The 18,653-nt window shown below is 38.7% G+C and overlaps 1 protein-coding gene across 1 annotated transcript in view; it reads right to left on the bottom strand.

The window, feature by feature from the left end:
* The window catches only part of SVOPL (SVOP like), a 64,592-nt gene that overhangs the window by 26,891 nt on the left and 19,048 nt on the right, over positions 1–18,653 (bottom strand). The window contains exons 6-9 of the mRNA XM_036760619.1: positions 17,943–18,006; positions 15,391–15,516; positions 11,437–11,565; positions 824–897 (exon numbers count right to left, since the gene is read on the bottom strand). Coding sequence (XP_036616514.1) covers positions 824–897; positions 11,437–11,565; positions 15,391–15,516; positions 17,943–18,006 — 393 coding nt within the window. The remainder of the gene's footprint in view (positions 1–823; positions 898–11,436; positions 11,566–15,390; positions 15,517–17,942; positions 18,007–18,653) is intronic.

Here is an 18,653-nt window from a genome sequence, read left to right as displayed (position 1 = left end):
CCTTTGTCTTATAGATGAAGGATCTGAGGCCTAAAGGAATAAAGTGATTTACCCAAGGTCATTAAGGAAGAATATTTTTATCACTTTATATATTTAGTCAATGTTTGGCATTATAAAAAAAAAAAAACAAACCCAGGGAGCTCTCACATCTACTCTACCTCCTCCACCAAACACCAGGATTATTATACACAGCTAGTAAGTACCTGAAACCAGATTTGAACTCAGGTCTTTCTGACTCCAGGTCCTGCCCTCTATCTACTATACCACCTAGCTGCTTCCTTGGAGGCCCTGTATAAAATAACAAACCAATTTGGAACCCACATTCTAATATCTGGCCAGTTTAGAAAAGAGAACAGTTCCAAATAAGGTCATAAGAGGGAATCCCTTAGGGGGTGTGAGGGAACCAAAAAACCCATCTCCTCCCCCACCCACTTGACCAGACTTGTGAATTTCAAAAGGTCTAGAAGACTTGTAGCTTCTCATGGATGTCTGAGTAGTGTCCCCAAAACAACTGTACCAAAAGCCAAAAACAAGCTAGACATACTGAGTAAAGGGCTCTAGAGGGAGCCTAGCCTAAGAGGAGGCTCATGAGGCCTCCACAAAGAGAAAATGACTTCCAGTCATCAGGAGCTATGAGTTTACCTCTGGGTTTGAATCTCGGCCCTCAGGACCCAACCTTGAATCTTGGTTCTGCCACTTTCTGCCTGTATGATCTTATGACCCCAGTACCATCTAATAGTTTTTTTTCCCCCATGGGTTCCTTCTCAGGGCTCACAAAATGATAACATCCATACAAAACCAGTTTTAGCATTAACATTTTTACCATATGACCCAGATCTGCAAAGTCGTCCGTAAGTATTTGGCATCCAGTAGGTCTGCAAATCTTCCTCTTTTTTCCTGACGCAATGGAAGAGAAATATTAAATTAGGGACAGGTGTGAAGGAGGAAACATTTAAGGCCCTTGTAACTAAGATCTTAGTGGACCTGAATATTCTGGGTTCTAGAATAAGTAAAAGAATACACCAAATTCCATGAACATTTTTCTAACATGGATCTTAACCAATAATTTAAAATACCTTTCCCTTCAATCTCTTAATCAAAGATAAGGAGCCAAGTTCCCTCCATGCCCTGCTGTTTTTCCCCCAGGTCAGCTGAGCTGCTGTTGTTTACTCATTTCAGTCATGTCCAAGCTTGCCATTTCCTTCTCCAGCTCATTTTACAGATGAGGAAACTGAGGCAAACAGGATAAAGTGATTTGCCCCGCGTCACACAGCTAATAAGTATCTGAGGCCATATTTGAACTCAGATCTTCCTGACTACAGATCCAGTGCTCTATCCAATGCACCACCTATCTGAGTTATTCCAATTACCCAAGTCCTCCTCTAGAAGGGGAGGAGATAGGACTGGCTCTTCCTGGTGTGAGCTCCCAGAAGCCCAAAAAAAGGATATGTCATCAATCCCTGCTTAATAGCCCCTTCATCTCTAATTCCTGTATTCACATGTGACTGACATGTGAAAATCAGACAAGTCACATACCTGAAAAGGATCTAACAGTCTTTTTTAGATAGGAGCCAGTTCAGAAACATTCATGGAATCCCAGCCTTTCTGACCAGAAAATGGTGAAATTGGCCCCTTGTGATCATATAAACAACTACCAACCTTACTCATGCCACCAATTGAAAAAAAATTTACGAATTAATTTGGCCAATCTTACTGACCCCCATCCCCCATATAATGCATTATTGAGTCATTTTTTTCTATTAATGGACACAACCAAAACGTCATATCCCCATTGAGCTGATGTGTCGTTCTCCACAAAGTACCACTATGTCTTTCTCTTCATCACCACCTTTTTCAATAGGTCAAGAAACATTAACTAGTCCTTCCTCCTTCTCCCTCTCTACTACCACCACCAGGGATTATACTATGAGTTATCATTAGTTAGCTCTTTTAGAGGGCATAGAGCAATAAAATATATGTAGTAGGTTTTTCAATAGTTATATTTATCTAATGATTTATGCTTTAAAGTAACTTTCTAATTCTTGGTTTTTGTTTTGTTTTGTTTTTTGGAAGGGGGAAGGCAGGGCAGTTGGGGTTAAGTGACTTGCCCAAGGTCACACAGCCAGTAAGTGTGTCAAATGTCTGAGGCCAGTTTTGAACTTAGGTCCTCCTGACTCCAGGGCTGGTGCTCTATTCACTATGCCACCTAGCTGCCCCAGTAACTTCCTAATTCTTGAGGCAATAATCCCCCCAAATTCTGCAAAGGAATTGTGGACACAAAACTGTCCTCCATCTTTTTAAGAGAAAGTTCTGGATTTTATTGTCAAGGGCTTTCAAGAAAGGTCTAATTTAATTTTTAAAGAAACTCATGAAGTGAGGAGTGATGATCACCTTACACAAATCTGATTCTGTTTATAGTGAAGGTTTCTAGAACTTTCTGCTAAGGATGATTTCCTTATTAATGACTACGCAATATCTTCTACTTGAAAGGTCTGGGGAAAATATCAGAAAACCATAGGATTAGTATCAGTGTCCTCAATAGTGTTATCCGTAGGAAATGAATCCGGAAGTTATTCATAGGAAATAAATCTGCGATGTCATCCATAGGAAATGATCAGAGAAGATTACCTCCCCCCATAGCTTCTTTTTGTCTCCTGGACATTTAATAGTTGAACTGTACAGTAATCAGTTGGCTGCCACTCAGTCTGTAATGATTTAGGACACATACAAGCTTTACTTTCCAGAAACAAGGTAGAGCTTGGAGTTCTTTTCGTCCTTAGCAGGGGGTTTGGGGACGGGAACAGAACAGTGTGTTGCTTATCACCGATATGGTTCTTGCTATTGTCAAGGGGATCAAGGGATTCCAAGGTCTGCTTTTCAGGAGACATGATTCTCTCTCTCTCTCTCTCTCTCTCTCTCTCTCTCTCTCTCTCTCTCTCTCTCTCTCTCTCTCTCTCTCATTGCTAAAGAGAAATTAATATGTGGAAAGAGCATTGGGCTTGGAATCAGGAAGACGCCTTTTCTCAAGCTCAAATCTGGCCTCAGACACTTGCTAGCTGTGTGACCCTGGGCAAGTCACTTAATATCTTTTGCCTCAGTTTCCTCATCTGTAAAATGAGCTGGAGAAAAAAAATGGCAAACCACTCCAAGGATCTGTCAAGAAAATCCTAAATAGGGTCACGAACAGCTGGACACAACTAAAATGACCCAACAACAATATTTTTTTCTCTCCCCAGTAATAAAGAGAATGTATACAGTAGTTCCTACTCCTTCCAAAAAATCTTTTAGGAAACAGTCCCAAGTGATATGAATAACCCCCACCCAGTTGCCCCAGAACATTTAACTGACTGAGAAACAATTGGGAAGAGATTTTTGTGCTCTCCTAAGCCTTGAGTCTGGACTCAAGAGAAGTATTAACCAGGTAAGACATGTACTCTTTAGGTGCTAGGGAAGAGAAGATATCTAACTACGAAAAGCCACCGAATCAACATGCTACTGGGGACAGAGATCCCCTGCTTGTGAGTTACAAGGGAAGTGGTTTTGTCTGGAGGCCACTGAAGCAGTTATGTTTTCAAGGTGTGATGAGAATTGCCACACGTGGGATGGGGTTAGAGTATGTACTGTGAGAAAGAAAGACTGCCATCTGCTCTCATCTGATAAGGGTTAAGGAGATCCAAAGGAAGTAAGAACAGCAAAACTAGCAATATAGGATTCTGAACAGGAACACAAGGAGAACACTGAAGGGCGATACTGAAAGCTACCAAAGTAGCTAGCTATAAGAAAAGCCGGGATTGTCAGTCCCTACTACAGTAGATTTTCCTGAGTGGTAGGGAAAGATTCCCTGAAACTTATCTCCCGGAAAATCAGATTTTGGTATTCCCTGGATCGGAAATCAGGGTCCAATATAAACCTACATACAGTTCCAATTTTTAAATATCCAGGGAAGAAAGAAAAAATATGCTGGAAGGTAGCTTTCTCCAGGCTTTCTTGGTATGCAGATAGCCTTAGAGCAGTGCACTGATGTGGAAGAACTATCCTGTTTGAGCCCTACCTGGGGGAGGGCTGACCAAAATTGTTCTTTTCTGTGGGCTCAGATACAAGTTTTAGATATTTCACTTAAATAGTATATATGTAAAACCAAGGATACTCTTCTCAGCTATTGGCACCCCCCGCCAAAAAAAAGTTACTCCACATTAAAAGCATTCCCATGGGTCAACACTCAAAACCATAGCTCATAAACTCTCAGCAACATACTCTTACCACCCAGAATACACATTTTAAACAAAAAGACATTAATTAAATAATTTAACAATTAAAGTCACAAGAAAAGATGCCCTCATAGATATACGGGATATATCCACCTACAGGATAGGATAGCACCATTGGGAGAGGGCACACATACCAAGGAAATATGCATGGAAGGTGATGGCTGTAGGGAACACTTCTGGCCAAGGAACATACATGAAGAGGCACCTGCCAGGGCACTTGTGTGTGTCTGTGCACACACACAAGAAACTCATAATCTCCTGCATTAGAGGGCTGCTGAGGTGTTCTACTGGTGTTTTTATGCAGCTTTGTGCTGGCTATTTTATCTCTACTCAACTCATAGTTGCCATTCTTCTCTCTGACACCATCTCCTACAACTTAGGTCTTTAGGGCCGTGTAATAGGCTCATTAAGCCAGACCAAGGTATTCTAACATGAAGTCTATTCCTTTAACAACCTGTGTCAGGTATTAATTAGAGACTCTCATCCAAGACAACTGTTTGACTTAAGTTTAGAAATTCCTTGTAACTCTAATTTAAACTTTAATGGGGATTTTGTGCCCTCCCAAACTGATTTTGGGGGTTCTGTTAGAAAAATCAGAGGTAAGTAGAAATTGGAGCCATGCCACTGAGAAGATCCTCAATTGCTGTATAAATAAAATTGAGCAAGAACAAAAACTAATGGAAGAGGTCAAGGCCATTGTCCTCTACCTTCCTACTCCATATTTCTGCCTTTATATCTCAGTAAGTGACTATGATTATATTCATACATATCTGCCAACAACAAAGCCTTTTGACTTTGTGCTCTGTTTTAACCAGCACACACCTATCTTTCTGAAAGTAAATAAAATATCAATTAAATAAATGAAAATAAATTTGTTCATGGTTTAAGTTTTGTCAACCCAAACGCCTACAAAAGAATTTCTAACTAGAGGCAGACAAGGTTGTCTGATAGTATATTTTCTAAATTATTTGGGCCAATGAGCTAGAAAAGTGAAGGTTCTCCCCAAAGCATACTCAGGACCTTTAGTCAGGAGAAAGATTTGGACACAAGTGTTACATTATGAACCTGGCAAAATGTGTCTTTGATTATCCCAGATTCTTTGTTCTTTTCTCTTTCCCCATCCCTATGATACCACCTCTCTCAGGCACTCAGTGGACATCCTTCTGCTACTAAACCTCTTCTCTGCAAAGGACCCAGAATTCCTATACACTTAGATATAAAAATGATGGATGAGGTTGAAAATACTAGTCTTTGAATGTATCTGCATATTGGCAGCCATGAAAGTCTCAATGTAAAAGGATGAATGGCCAGTGGTCAGATTTCAAGGAGCCATTCAGTCGATGAAAGCATGTATCTTGCAGCATGCATGGCTTTCCAGCATTCCTGAAATCATACCACAGAGGGCAGTACCCATCGCTCTTCTCCAGGACTGGGGATGGGGTCAGCAGAGAGGAAATGTTACTTCCCTCTCCCTCCACCCAACTTCTCCAGTTATCAAAGAATTCAGATTGAGGAAGACTTGGATTCAAATCCTGCCTCAAACAATAGCTGCATGAACCTAGATCATTTAACCTCCTGCTGCTTACTCTCTCTAAGCTTCAGACTAGTCTCTGGGCTGTTTTGGTTGAAATCATAGTTGATATGCCTCTCACATAGGCTCCTATGTCCTGTTAACTGACATGCTACTCCCAGAGGCTTGGAATCATAGAAAATACTTGGTTTTGTGGATGTTAATTTCTGCCAAGAACATAGTAATGCAAGCTTTGAGCATTGTATAACCCCAGTATTGTAAGACATGGAGCACTGTCATGTTATAGTCTTCAGGTACAGGGAAAGAAACACACCCTGCATCAGTGGTATCAAACTCAAATAAAAGTGGGAGCCACTTAAGCATACAGAAGAATCCCTGTGCCACAAACTGGCTTAGAAAACCACATATTAACCATTATCTATGTTCTATTTTGATTTTATTTATTTTGTTAAATATTCCCCAATTATAATTTAACCTGGTTCCTGAGGGAGAGGTGAGGGCAACAATGCAGCATACTTGACATTCTGCCCTATGCCACTAAATATATACAAGGGGCATGATCTGACCAGCAAGATTACTAAACCTGTAGTCAAGTCTAGAGTCAAGTATTTTGAGTATCCAGATTTAGTTATGGGATGCATAAAAGTGTATAACACGATAGAGTAGGGGAAAGTCCAGCTGTGAAGTGGGCAACTCTAAATATGGCAATGTCCCCAAACGTAGACCTGACTTTTTGGCAAGGAGTTTTACAGTATTACAAAAATGTAATATTAACCAAAGGCCCAGGGCGGGGGTGGGGGAGAGGCAGAGCTAAGATGGTGGATTAGAAGCAATTAGCTGAACTCTCAACATTTGCCCTCCAAACAACTTTAAAATAACATCTAAAATTAAATTTTGCAGCAGAGCCAACAAAAAGTCAGGATGACATTTTCATAGCCTAAGAAAACTTAGGAGGTTGACAGGAGAAGTTTATGACACCGGGGTAAAAGCCTGCTTTGGGATCTCCCAGCCCAAAGATGGTAAGGTGGTCAGACCACTGACCAGAAAGAAAATACAGGGGTCCCTTTGCTGGCGCTGGGTACAACTGGCACTAAATGGTAATTCTATTGCCCATACACAGTTCCAGAGCAGAGAGGAGCATTGGAGGCTTGGTTACAAGGGAGCAAGGGTCTTGGTCACAAATTCCAAGGCAAAGAAAACACAAGCATTTGTGTCTGAAGGGGACCAGCGGTTCTTCCTGGGTAAAGATCAGAGTTCTGAACAGGAAAGCAGAAACTATACCTCTCTCAGAATCACAGCACCTTGGAATCACCAAAAACTTTGAAGCCCTCAGAACTAACTCTGAAAACAACAGCATGATAAAGCCTGAAACTTGAAACACTGCCTCCCCACTGCCAGATGAATAGAGCCCAACTTTAACATAAAGTTCAAAGTCAAGAAATAGGCTGAAAAAATTAGCAAACAACAACAAAAAATTTGACCATAAAAAGTTACTATAGTGGTGGGAAAGACCAAGACAAACTTAGAAGACAATAACATGAAAACAGTTATAAACAAAGCCTCAAAGAAAAATGCTAATTGGACCCAAGGCCAACAAGAATTCCTGGAAGTTAAAGAAAGAGATGAGTATTAGAGGAAAAATAAATAAGAATGATGTAAGAAAATTTTGAAAAGAGAATTAACAACTTGGTAAAAGAGACACAAAAAATACTGAAGAAAATAATACCCTAAAAAACAGAATTGGCCAAATGGAAAGAGAGGTACCAAAAACTCACTGAAGAAAATAATTCCTTAAAAGTTAGAATTGGGCAAGTGGAAGCTAGTAATTCCATGAGACATCAACAATAAAAAAAGTCAAAAGAATGAAAAAAAATAGAAGAAATTGTGAAATAGCTCATTGGAAAAACAAGTTCTTTGGAAAATAGTTCAAAGAGAGATAATTTAAGAATTATTGGAATGCCATGATCAAAGAAAGAGCCTAGACATAATATTTCAAAAAATTATCAAGGAAAACTGTCCCAATATCTTAAATCTAGAGGGTAAAATAGAAATTCAAAGAATCTACCAATTACCTCCTAAAAGAGATCCCAGAATGAAAACTCCCAGGAATGTTATGACCAAATTCAAGAGCTACCAGGTCAAAGAGAAAATGCTTTGAGCAGCCAGAAAGAAATAATCCAAATATTATGGAACCATAATCAGGATCACACAAAATTTCGCAGCTTCCACATTAAAGAAGCAGAGGGCTTGGAATATGATATTCCAAAAGGCAAAGGAGCTAGGATTACAACCAAAAATAATGTACCTAGCAAAACTGAGTACAATCCTCCAGGGGAAAAATGATATTTAATGAAATAGAGGACTTTCAAGCATTCTTGATGAAAAAAAAAAGATCATGGGAACAGAAAATTTGACATTTAAGCACAAGACTCAAGAGAAGCATGAAAAGGTAAACATGAAAGAGTAATCATAAGGGTCTTGATAAAGTTAAACTGTTTAAATTTCTATGTGGGAAAATGATACATGTAACGCCTAAGAATTTTTTCATTATTAGAGCAGTTAAAAGGAGTTTACATAGACAGAGGGCATGGATGTCAGTCAATTATATTGGAATGATCTCCAAAAAAAAAATGAGAAAAAGAGATGCACTGGGAGAAGGAAAAAGGAAGAAGTAGAATGGGGGAAATTTTCACACATAAAAGAAGCACATGAGAGAGTTTTTTACAATAGAGGGGAAAATGGTGGGGGGGCAGACAATGCTTGAACTTCACTTTCATTGGAATTCATTCGAAGAGGGAAGAATACATATATACATAATCAGTTGTATGTAGAAATGTAACTTATCCAATGTGGAAATAGAAGAGGATACCAAAGGTTGGGGGGGGGGGCAGGGTGATGATAAAAAGGAGTATGGATTAAGAGAGACAGTGTTGAGAAGTAACCATTCTGGAGAATAATTTGGAACCAGGCCCAAAAGACTATATATACCCTTTGACCCAGTAATCCTGCTACTAAGTCCATACCCCAAAGAGATCAAAGAAAAAGGAAAAGGACCTAAGTTCTTTCTGTGGTGGCAAAGAATCAGAAACGGAGGGGATGCTTATCAGTTGGGGAATGGCTGAATAAGTTGTGGCATATGATTGTGATGAAGTACTATTGTGCTGTAAGAAACGACCAAGAGGATGGTTTCAGAAAAAAATGTCAAGACTTATATGAACTGATGCAAAGTGAAATGAGAAGAACCAGATCATTGTGCACCATTACACTAATGTTGTAACAGTGATCAATTGTGAAAGACTTAGCTACTCTGATCAACACAATGATCCAAGACAATTCCAAAGGACACGATGAAAAAATTCTATCCATCTCCAGAGAGAACTGACAAACTCTGAGGGCAGACTGAAGTATAATTTTCTCACTTTATTTTTCTTGCTTTTTTGGAAATATGGCCGACATGGAAATATATTTTGCATGATTTCAACACATAATTGCCTTCTTAGTCGGTGTGGTAAGGTGAGGGGGGGAGAGGATTTGGAATTCAAAATTTAAAAAGAAAAAAAAAGTTTAAGAATAAATAAATATATATTTAAAAGAGAGAAGGCCTTAGGTCTTAGAGAGAAATGTGCACTATTTTTGTCTAAGTAGAGAATATTAACGCACCAGAAATCCTGCAGGGCAGTTAATCAAGGATTTTTCACAAACATAGACCAGACATAACTGGCCTGCTCCCTGGCTATCTCCCTCTGAGTGACCTTGGACGGAAAAAGGCTAGCCTAAAATTCTGCTACTACTTTTCTTTTTTAAAATTTTCTCCTGGTCACTGTTAATCAGAATCCTCAGAGCTGTGGTGACCTTGGAAATGTCAGCCATTGACTTACGGTACAGAAACAAAAAGACTGGACATATTCTAAGAACATTAGGAGAAAATTTCACAATTTCACTTGGTTCAAAGAAAGAAGAATACATATATATATACAATCAGTTGTGTATAGAAATGTAACTTATCCAATGTGAAAATAGGAGAGGAAGAGGATACCAGAAAGAGGGTATGATAAAAAGGAGTACAGCTTAAGCAAGACAGGGTTGAGAAGTAAATTCACATTTTCATTATCAGCAACAGAAAGCAACTTCTTGAGTTCTTAATCAAAAGAGTTAACACATATAAAGCATTTTAAAAACATTAAAGCACTGTATAGATATTAGCTATTACTACTGCTACTGGTGCTACTACTACTATCACTTTTTCTCAAATGGATAAGTTATCTCATTGATTTAGAGGTTTCCTCCAATGATGAAAATTGCAGTCCATCTATAGCTGTCCATTGTGTGGGACCCTTGACCATTTCCCCCCATAACTTTGGCATAGGGGGCTCCATCCAGACCTTCCTTGCTATTTCCTGACTTGGAGGATATCAGTAAAATACTCTGCTGGTCTTCTGTTATCACTGACTCTTAGCATGTAACCAGACATCACTATTTATCATCATCAGGTTAGTGTTAGGTGATAAATAGGAAGAAGCTAATGGAAAAATGAAAGAATAACAGAAAACAAACTTAAAATGGAAATTATTTCATTCCCAAATAAGAATGAAACTAAATTTAAATTCATCTTTAAAAAGATGATAATCTAGGTTAATTTTACTGTTTTTAATATTTGTGAGATTGAAATTAGCCAGAAAGTATGCAGCTAATGTTGACATTAACTGAACTTCAGATACCTGCTGCAAATATGCACCAAACACTATGCTGCAAAAACACACCAAGAGAAATACACAAATATGTAATCCATGCTAAAGGCCAACCAGTGAATATAAATATTTTAGCTAAATTTGGTTCTCTAATGGGTTCTCTAATTTCTCTAAATTTGGTTCTCTAATTTCTCTAAATTTGATTCTTTAAAGGAAAAACATGTATTTGCTAATAATAATCTCCAATAGCATGAGCAAGGACCACAAATAAATTGCCTTTGAAAATAGAACCTTAACTGGAAATAGATTTAAGTAATTTGTTATTTGTATTTCATGCTACGGCTACTAGCTCAAGCCAAAGCCCAAGAGGAAATATGACCTTTGTCTATTTTATGGGTAAGTGGAGCCCACATAACAAGGTCTCCACAGTATCAAAACAACCAATGGGTCAATAATTTTGATGAAAAAATCAGTCAGATTGTCTGGTGTGATGTAACCAAAACAATTAGCCAACTCACTGAATTTTCCACTTTTCTACCAGTTCTGCCAGAGGCAAGCGGATACAATTACAAATAGGCTGAACTCCATTTATTAAAAAAAAAAATTGATTCTGCTATCACATTAAGTCTTAAATTGCTTAGGAACAGGATAAAGAAAAGGACAAAGATAAGGAAAAGTCAAACCTCATTAACAGACACACACACACACACGCATGCACACCCCAAATAAACAACCTCTCCCCCCACCCACAACTCTTTAGCCTCTATCCAGACCCTGCAACTTTCTGGCAGAATGAGTTACTAATGTTATCTAGGGGAGACTCAATTAGTACATTTTCTTATCATTCCATTCCAAAAGGCAGTGAACTTTTTGACCGTGCAAACTGGGCCACATTTCAAGGCCACCCCTATCCCAGACATGGGAGAAGACACTGAGCTTGAATGCATACCGAGGCAGGTTCTACCAGCTTTCCCTCTGGCATGACTGATCGGTTCATTCGGGCGATGCGCTCCAAAGTAGCCACAGCAGCCTGGGTGTTCCCAGTGGAGACATTAAATCGAGCCGATTCAGGAATGAACTGCCAATAGACACGTTGCAATGAGAAAGGGTCATCATCCAACTTCCATCTGTTTCACATCATAAGAAATAGGACTATTTTCCCCATGTAAAATGAACTTTCCCTTCCAAATCATTAAAGTGTCTCTTGTGGATCTTTTCCGTTAAGAAGTTTCCTGATACAGGAGAAGAATATAGCCAGAGAGAGGCAGACAGGAGGGCAAATCAAATTTCCAGATGGCACAAGCCTGGCAGGGATAACTACTATACTAAATAACAGCAATAAGCTTTATTGAATGTGACCTCAACAGGCTGTAATGTTGGGCTGAAGCCAGAAAGATAAACTGCAATGGAAATAAACAAAATCCAATATTTGGGTTTTTAAAATTCAATTGTACGAGCCAAGGACGGAGGACACCTGGCTTGGCAGCAGTTCATGTGAAGAAATATCTGGAATTTCATTTGACAGAAAACTCAATATGAATCAACGTCACAACATGGCTGGTAAAAAGAGCTAACGATACCTTAGACTGCATTAGCACATGCCAAGCATCCCAATCATGGGGAATGATAGTCCCTCTGTGCTTGGCACATGTCACATCACATCTGGAGCACAACGTTCAAATTTTGGCCCCATATTTGCAGCACTGATTAGCTATATCTTCCTCTTACACCAAAGTAAGGTGAGAAAGATGCTTACAGGTTTAGAAACCATGTCGTAAAGAAAGGCTGAAGGAACTGGAGATATGAGGTTGTTTAAGGTTATTTTTCTAAATAGTGAAAATAATTTTAACCATCAATATATGCATTTGTAACTATTTATGTGAATTTAAATATATAAAAGTAGCCATATCAATTAATCAGTTACTCCTTCTATGTTTCTTCCACTTTTTTTCAGAGTGGAAACACTGTCTAGTTTCAGCTTCCTATGCTTCACCTTATTTTATGTTTTTCCACACTAGTCAATATATCTCATATTTGTTATTTCATTTGCATTCTAGTATTTCATGGCCTCAATATGCCACAGTTTATTGAGCCACTTATTCAAGGTTGATTCAAAGTTTGTTTGGTTTCCCCAATGACAGATAATGCCACTAAAAATATCTTCAAACAGATGGTGTTTTTTTCTTATTGACTATATACTTCGGCTACATTACTAAAGATGCTTAACTTTGAGAAAAGAAGGCTTCAGCGAGAATGACTGTTGTCCTTAAATATTTTAAGAAACTTATCTCATATCAATGGAGAACACCTTGCCTCATAGTTTACTAGAAAAAAAAATTGAGTTCTTTTATCAAGAGTTCCCTTTTCTCCCTTCCTCCTCATCTTCATCACCCAGATGCTTTTTGTCATTATCTCCTCCTTCATCCCAAGGCCAACTCCTCTGCATACACAAGTGACCCCATTCCATCCTGTCTCCTCCAACCAATTCCCACCCCCCTCTTCTCATTTATCTGCAATCTTTCTCTGCCTACTGGCTACTTCCCTACTGCTTACAGACATTCCCATATCTACTCCAGCCTCAAAAAACTCTCACTTGTACCATCCATCCCCACTTACTATCATCCCATATATCTCATGGCTTTTGCAGCTGAACTTTTAAAAGCATATTTTATTTTTGCCCAATTACATATTAAAACAATTTTTAAACATTTTTTAAGTTTTGAGTTCCAAATTCTGTCTCTCTCTTCCTCCCTTCCCTCACCACTCCCTGAGACAGTAATCAGATGTAGATTATACATGTGCAATCATGTAAGACATTTCCGTATTAGTCATTTTGTACAAGAAGACTTAAATAAAAGAAAAAGAATGAAAGCAAAAAATAGCATGCTTCAGTCTGCATTCGAGCAACATCAATTCTTCCTCTGGAGGTGGTTAGCATACTTCATCATTAGTCCTTTGGGGTTGTCTGGGAACGCTGTATTGCTGAGAATTATTGCCGAACTTTTTGAGAAGGCTGTCTACAATAGGGGCTTCCACTTCCGCTCCTTTCACTCTCATTTTAACTCTCTACAGTCTGGCTTTCCTCCTCATCTTCAACTGAATCTGTTCTCTCCAAAGTTATCGACGATGTCTTCATTGCCAAATCCAATGGCCGTTTCTCAATCTTCATCCTTCTTGCCCTCTCTGCAGCCTTTAACACTGTCAATCACCCTCTTCTCCTTGATACACTCTTCTCTCTAGATTTTCAGGACCTTACCCTCCCTCCTAGTTTTCCATCTATTTGTCTGATCACTCCCAAACCTCCTGGATCTTCATCTAAGTCATGCCTGTTAACAAAGTATATTCCCCCAGGAGGCCTCTTCTCTTCTATACTATTTTACTTGGTGATCTCATCAGATTCCAAGAATTCAATTATCATTCAATTATCTATGCTGATGATTCTCAAGTCTAGTTCTCCAGACCCAACCTTCTCTGCTGACCTCCAGTCTCACATCTCCAATTGCCTATCAGAAATCTCTAACTGGGTGCCCTGTAGATATCTTAAACTCAACACATACAAAACAGAACTCATAATCCTTCCCTCTAAACCCTGCCTCCTACCAAATTTTTTCATTACTTCCAAAGGCAGTAATGTGTCTATGTGTGTGTGTGTGTGTGTCCACACACACACATCTTTCTGGTCCCGCAGGCTCACAATTGGTGTCATCCTCAATTATTCACTATCTCCCAAACCCTCATAGCCACTTGGTTGCCAGCCCACACCAATTTTACCTCTGTAATATTTCTCAAATATAGCCCTTTCTCTCCTGTGATACTGTTCCTCCCTGATACAAGCCTTCATCTCCTCTTACTTAGACTATTGTCATAGCCTGCTGGTTAGTCTTTCTGCCACATCTCTTTTCCCACCGCAATCCATCCTCCACTCAAACACTAAAGTGATTTTCCTAAAGTGTTCCCCACCTCCCAACTCAATAATTCCAGTAGCTCCCTATCAACTCCAGATTCAAATACAAAATCTTGAGCTTGGCATTCAAAGCCTTTCATAATCTAGTCCCACCCCTGCCTTTCCAGTCTTCTTATACGTTATACCCCACTATGCACCCTTCCATGAGAGTGACATTGGCCTCTTTACCATTCCCCAAACAAGACACTCCATCTCCTGACTCCAAGCAGTTTAACTGGTTGTCCTTCATTCATAGAATTCTCTCTCATCTCCCCCTCCTGACCTGCCTAGCTTCTTTCAAGTCCCAACTAAAATCCCATCTTCTACAGGAAATATTTTGCAATTTCTCAATTCTGAATCACCTTTTTTGAGACTCAGTTTCCTCATTTGTAAAATGAAAGGGTTGGCATTCATTCTAATTCTTCTTTACAACATGATTAATGTGAAAACATGTTTAATAAGAATGTACATGTAGAGCCTTTATCAGATTGCATGCCATCTTGGGGAGGGGGCAGGAGAAGGAGGGGGACAAAATTTAAAACTCAAAAACTTGTGGAAGTGAATGTTGAAAACTCAAATTAAATAAATTAATTTTTTAAAAATGAAAGGGTTAGATCAGATGGCCTCTAAGCTTCCTTTTAGCTTTATGATGATCCTTTTCAACGCTAAATCTATGTGGCCAAGCATAAGTGCTATGCTGAGATTTTATTAGGGAGAGGCCAGAGTAAGGTATAGTTAATCAGAGAAGGCTTCTAATGGAAATAGTACTTTCTGAATAGTACTTACTGATCCTCACTTAAAGAAGGCAGTAGATATGAAGGGATAAAGTATAACATTCTAGGTGTTGGCAGGGGCTGGTGAAACATTAGCCAAGTCAGGAATGAGAAATATGTGTAAGGGTAATAAAGTAGCTGATCTGGCAGCAGCAGAGAACCTAGTGACCTGGAAAGCCACCCTCACCTTGAAGGCCAGGATAAGTATGATGCCAGGAATGGAGGCGATGCGAATAAGCCAGCGCCAACCAATGGTTGGATTGACCACTGATGCCAACCCAATGATTAGCAGGGAGCCAGCAAGCCAGAAAACCTAATCAATAAAAAATTAAAAGAGTTAAAGAGAACAGAAACCAAAGGTGCTTAATCAGTCATAGCATTTTCTTTCCCAAAGGTCTTATCTGAGAATTTTATCATTGTGAGCAATCCGAGCATCATCGATGATGTCCATGGAAGTTCTGAGAGCCTCCCATGATAACTTGACATACTGTCTCCAGCACTAATGGACAGAAGAGTCAGGGGATCTAGGTCATAGTCTAAGTTCTGCCATTATGTGTGTCAGATGGGCTTCAAAAATCCTCATCCAAAGAAAGTTCTAACAATCTATGGTTTCACATTCCCTTTAGCTGTGCTTTCCACTAATAGAGACTGCAACCCCTCTACGACCTGAGAAGAGAGTTGCTTTGGCCAAGAAAGTCCATCACCCTGCAGCTAACCTGGCAAGAAACTTCTGTAAATTTAAGTAATGACAAAGTCAGTCATGAAGCCCATACCAGAAGACTTCCTAGCTTACTAGTACCTGCCAGATCCTGTGTGTGTTGGCACCATCTTAAATAAACCAAGTCAACTGAGGCTGAGGCATCAGAGGAGAACTAGAAAATGGAAGAATCAGCACTAGCCTTCTTTAAATCAGGTCAGGCGAGATCATGAGAAATCACTTAGGGATGCTAAGAAAATTAAATTACATGACAGATGAGAAAGTACTTTGGGGGGAAAAGCACAGAATTAAAATCTATGCAAGCACATTAACACACTACTGATGGAGCTGTAAGCTGGTCCAATCATTCTGAAAATTCTTTTAAAAATATTTATACAGCCCCTATGTATTAGGTGCCATTCTGGGTGTTTTACAGTTATCTTATTTGCTTCTCATCACAATCCTGGGAGGTAGTTGCTACTATTGCCTCCGCTCAACAGAGGAAGAAACTAAGGCAGACAGAGATTAAATGACTTATTCAGGATCACACAGGTAATAAATGTTTCAGGCTAGATTTAAACTCAGATCTTCCTGCCTCCAAACCTGGTGCTCTCTCCACTGAGCCACCTAGTTGCCTCAAAGATTCTAAGATTACTTTCCTATATATTCTATATACATTGTTATTTGCATCTTGCCTCCTCTGTTAGAATGTTATTTTCGTGAAGGCAAGGACCATGTTTTTGTCTTTCTTTGTATTCCTGGCACTTATAGTGTTGGGCACGTAGTAAGCAGCTGATAAATTCTTGACTTAAAAAAAAATTAGAATTATGCTTTAAAAAAAAGTGACAGAAATATATATGTGTTCTGACCCAGCTATACCACTATTGGGCATACTCCAAACACAGAGGGGGTAAGGTCCCTCATATATAAGAATAATTAGAGTGGCACTTTCTTTTAGTAGCAAAAGAACAAAAACAAAAAGCCGTGGAAACAGAGTAGGTGTACATTGGTTGGGGGTGGGGGAGGAGCGGCCAAAGGAAGTGTGGCATGTGAATGACTTGGAACATGCCTTGTGAAATGGTGAAGGGGAAGAATTCAGAGCAATCTAAGAAGACTGACCTGAGTAATCAGAAACAAGAAAACAATGTGGACAATGGCTACAATAATGAAAAGGAAAACATTGGAAATTATCAGAACACACAGCAGTGCAATGACCAATTCTGATTCCAGAGGAGTCCCTCCTTTCAGTAAAGAGGAGGTAAGCTATGGGTACAGAATGAGGCATATACTATCAGATATAGTCAGTGTGTCAATCTGTTTTGTTTAACTGTATCTCAACATTACAAAGGGAGGTGGGACATATTTGTGGGGATGGAAAAGACATTAATACAAAAGAAGTAGCATCAAAAAAAAATTTTTTAAAAAAAGAAATAGGAAAGTAAGTCAAATTTTAATTTAATTTTAATACATTTTCATAGAAGTAGTATGAATCAAGTTGTTGGTTTTTTTAAATCGTTGGTCAGTCAGCCAGAAAATAACTTCCCTGATTTGCATTATATAATTTATGCAGAATTGGCATTAGCATAGTAATTATTGTTCATTTCCTCTTTAACCATATTTTTCTTTGACAAGTTTAAGATAGAAAAGCAACTTTGGATTTTAATTTGCATTTAAAATATGTCAATTGTCATTCATTAACCAGATAAAGCATTTCTATGGTAGAGAAAAAAGAATGCTAAAGCTAATCGGGACTAGTTGCTTTTCACTTTATGCACGCAATTTATATCTTTTCACTTCATACCAAAGGATCTATGCTTGAGGTATGGGCAGCACTAGATGGGCTCTGAGGTTCTTTCCAATGTTAAGATGATAAAATCCCACAGTCATGTGATATTATTTTTTTTTAAATTATTAAGTACCTACTGTATGCCTAGCCAGGCAATGAGCAAGGCACAAGGTATACAAAGGCAAAAATGCACCAATCCCCATTCAAACACGTCTTTCCTGTCTTCAATTATTATAGAATTTCTATTTAACCTTACCTGAGATAAGGGTAGCATGTAACCTCTGTATTTTGTAGGCAAAAATTCTGTTTTTATGATGAGTCTAAAGAGAAAATAAAAAGGAGGATTTCGTATTCATCAAACAAATTCTGATTTTTAAAATTTTTCTTCACAAAAGAAGATACAAAACCCAAGATAAATCAAGAGGTATATATCAAAATTGTTGATATATCAATATATCTATAGCTAATATATCAATAATGGTTACTAAATTTGTTAAGTCAAGCAATCTATTTCTTTGTAACATTTGTTCTCAGTGTTATTTGTTCTCTTTAAACACTCAACTTTAACATTATTGATAAACAATGATGATATTGCTAGCAACAAGCCCATCATCTTACACTTATATAACAACCCTGTGAGGTGCACATAGGGTAGGTAAACCTATTTCATGAATGGGGAAATGAAGAGTCAGGATTCCAGTGACTTGTTCAAGATCACACAGCTCATAAAAAGGGAAAGATGGGAATCGTGCTCGGGTCTTTTAACTCCCAATCCAGGGTATCATCACCATCATAGCTTTAATAATGAATATTAATAGCATAATGGGGCTTTAAGCAGAGGTGTGTTGGTACATAATTTAACAACCAGCTCTCTGAAAACACGCAACACAGTTAGATTTAACTGCATTATTAAAAATTTCTCCATCGCCTACTTAAGTCTGCAGAATCAACAAAACAATAAATCAAG

This window comes from Trichosurus vulpecula, chromosome 5 (assembly GCF_011100635.1).
Source record: "Trichosurus vulpecula isolate mTriVul1 chromosome 5, mTriVul1.pri, whole genome shotgun sequence".
NCBI lineage: Eukaryota > Metazoa > Chordata > Mammalia > Diprotodontia > Phalangeridae > Trichosurus > Trichosurus vulpecula.
The sequence above is the reverse complement of the archived record's forward strand: the minus strand, read 5'-3'. Positions and strand labels throughout refer to the sequence as shown.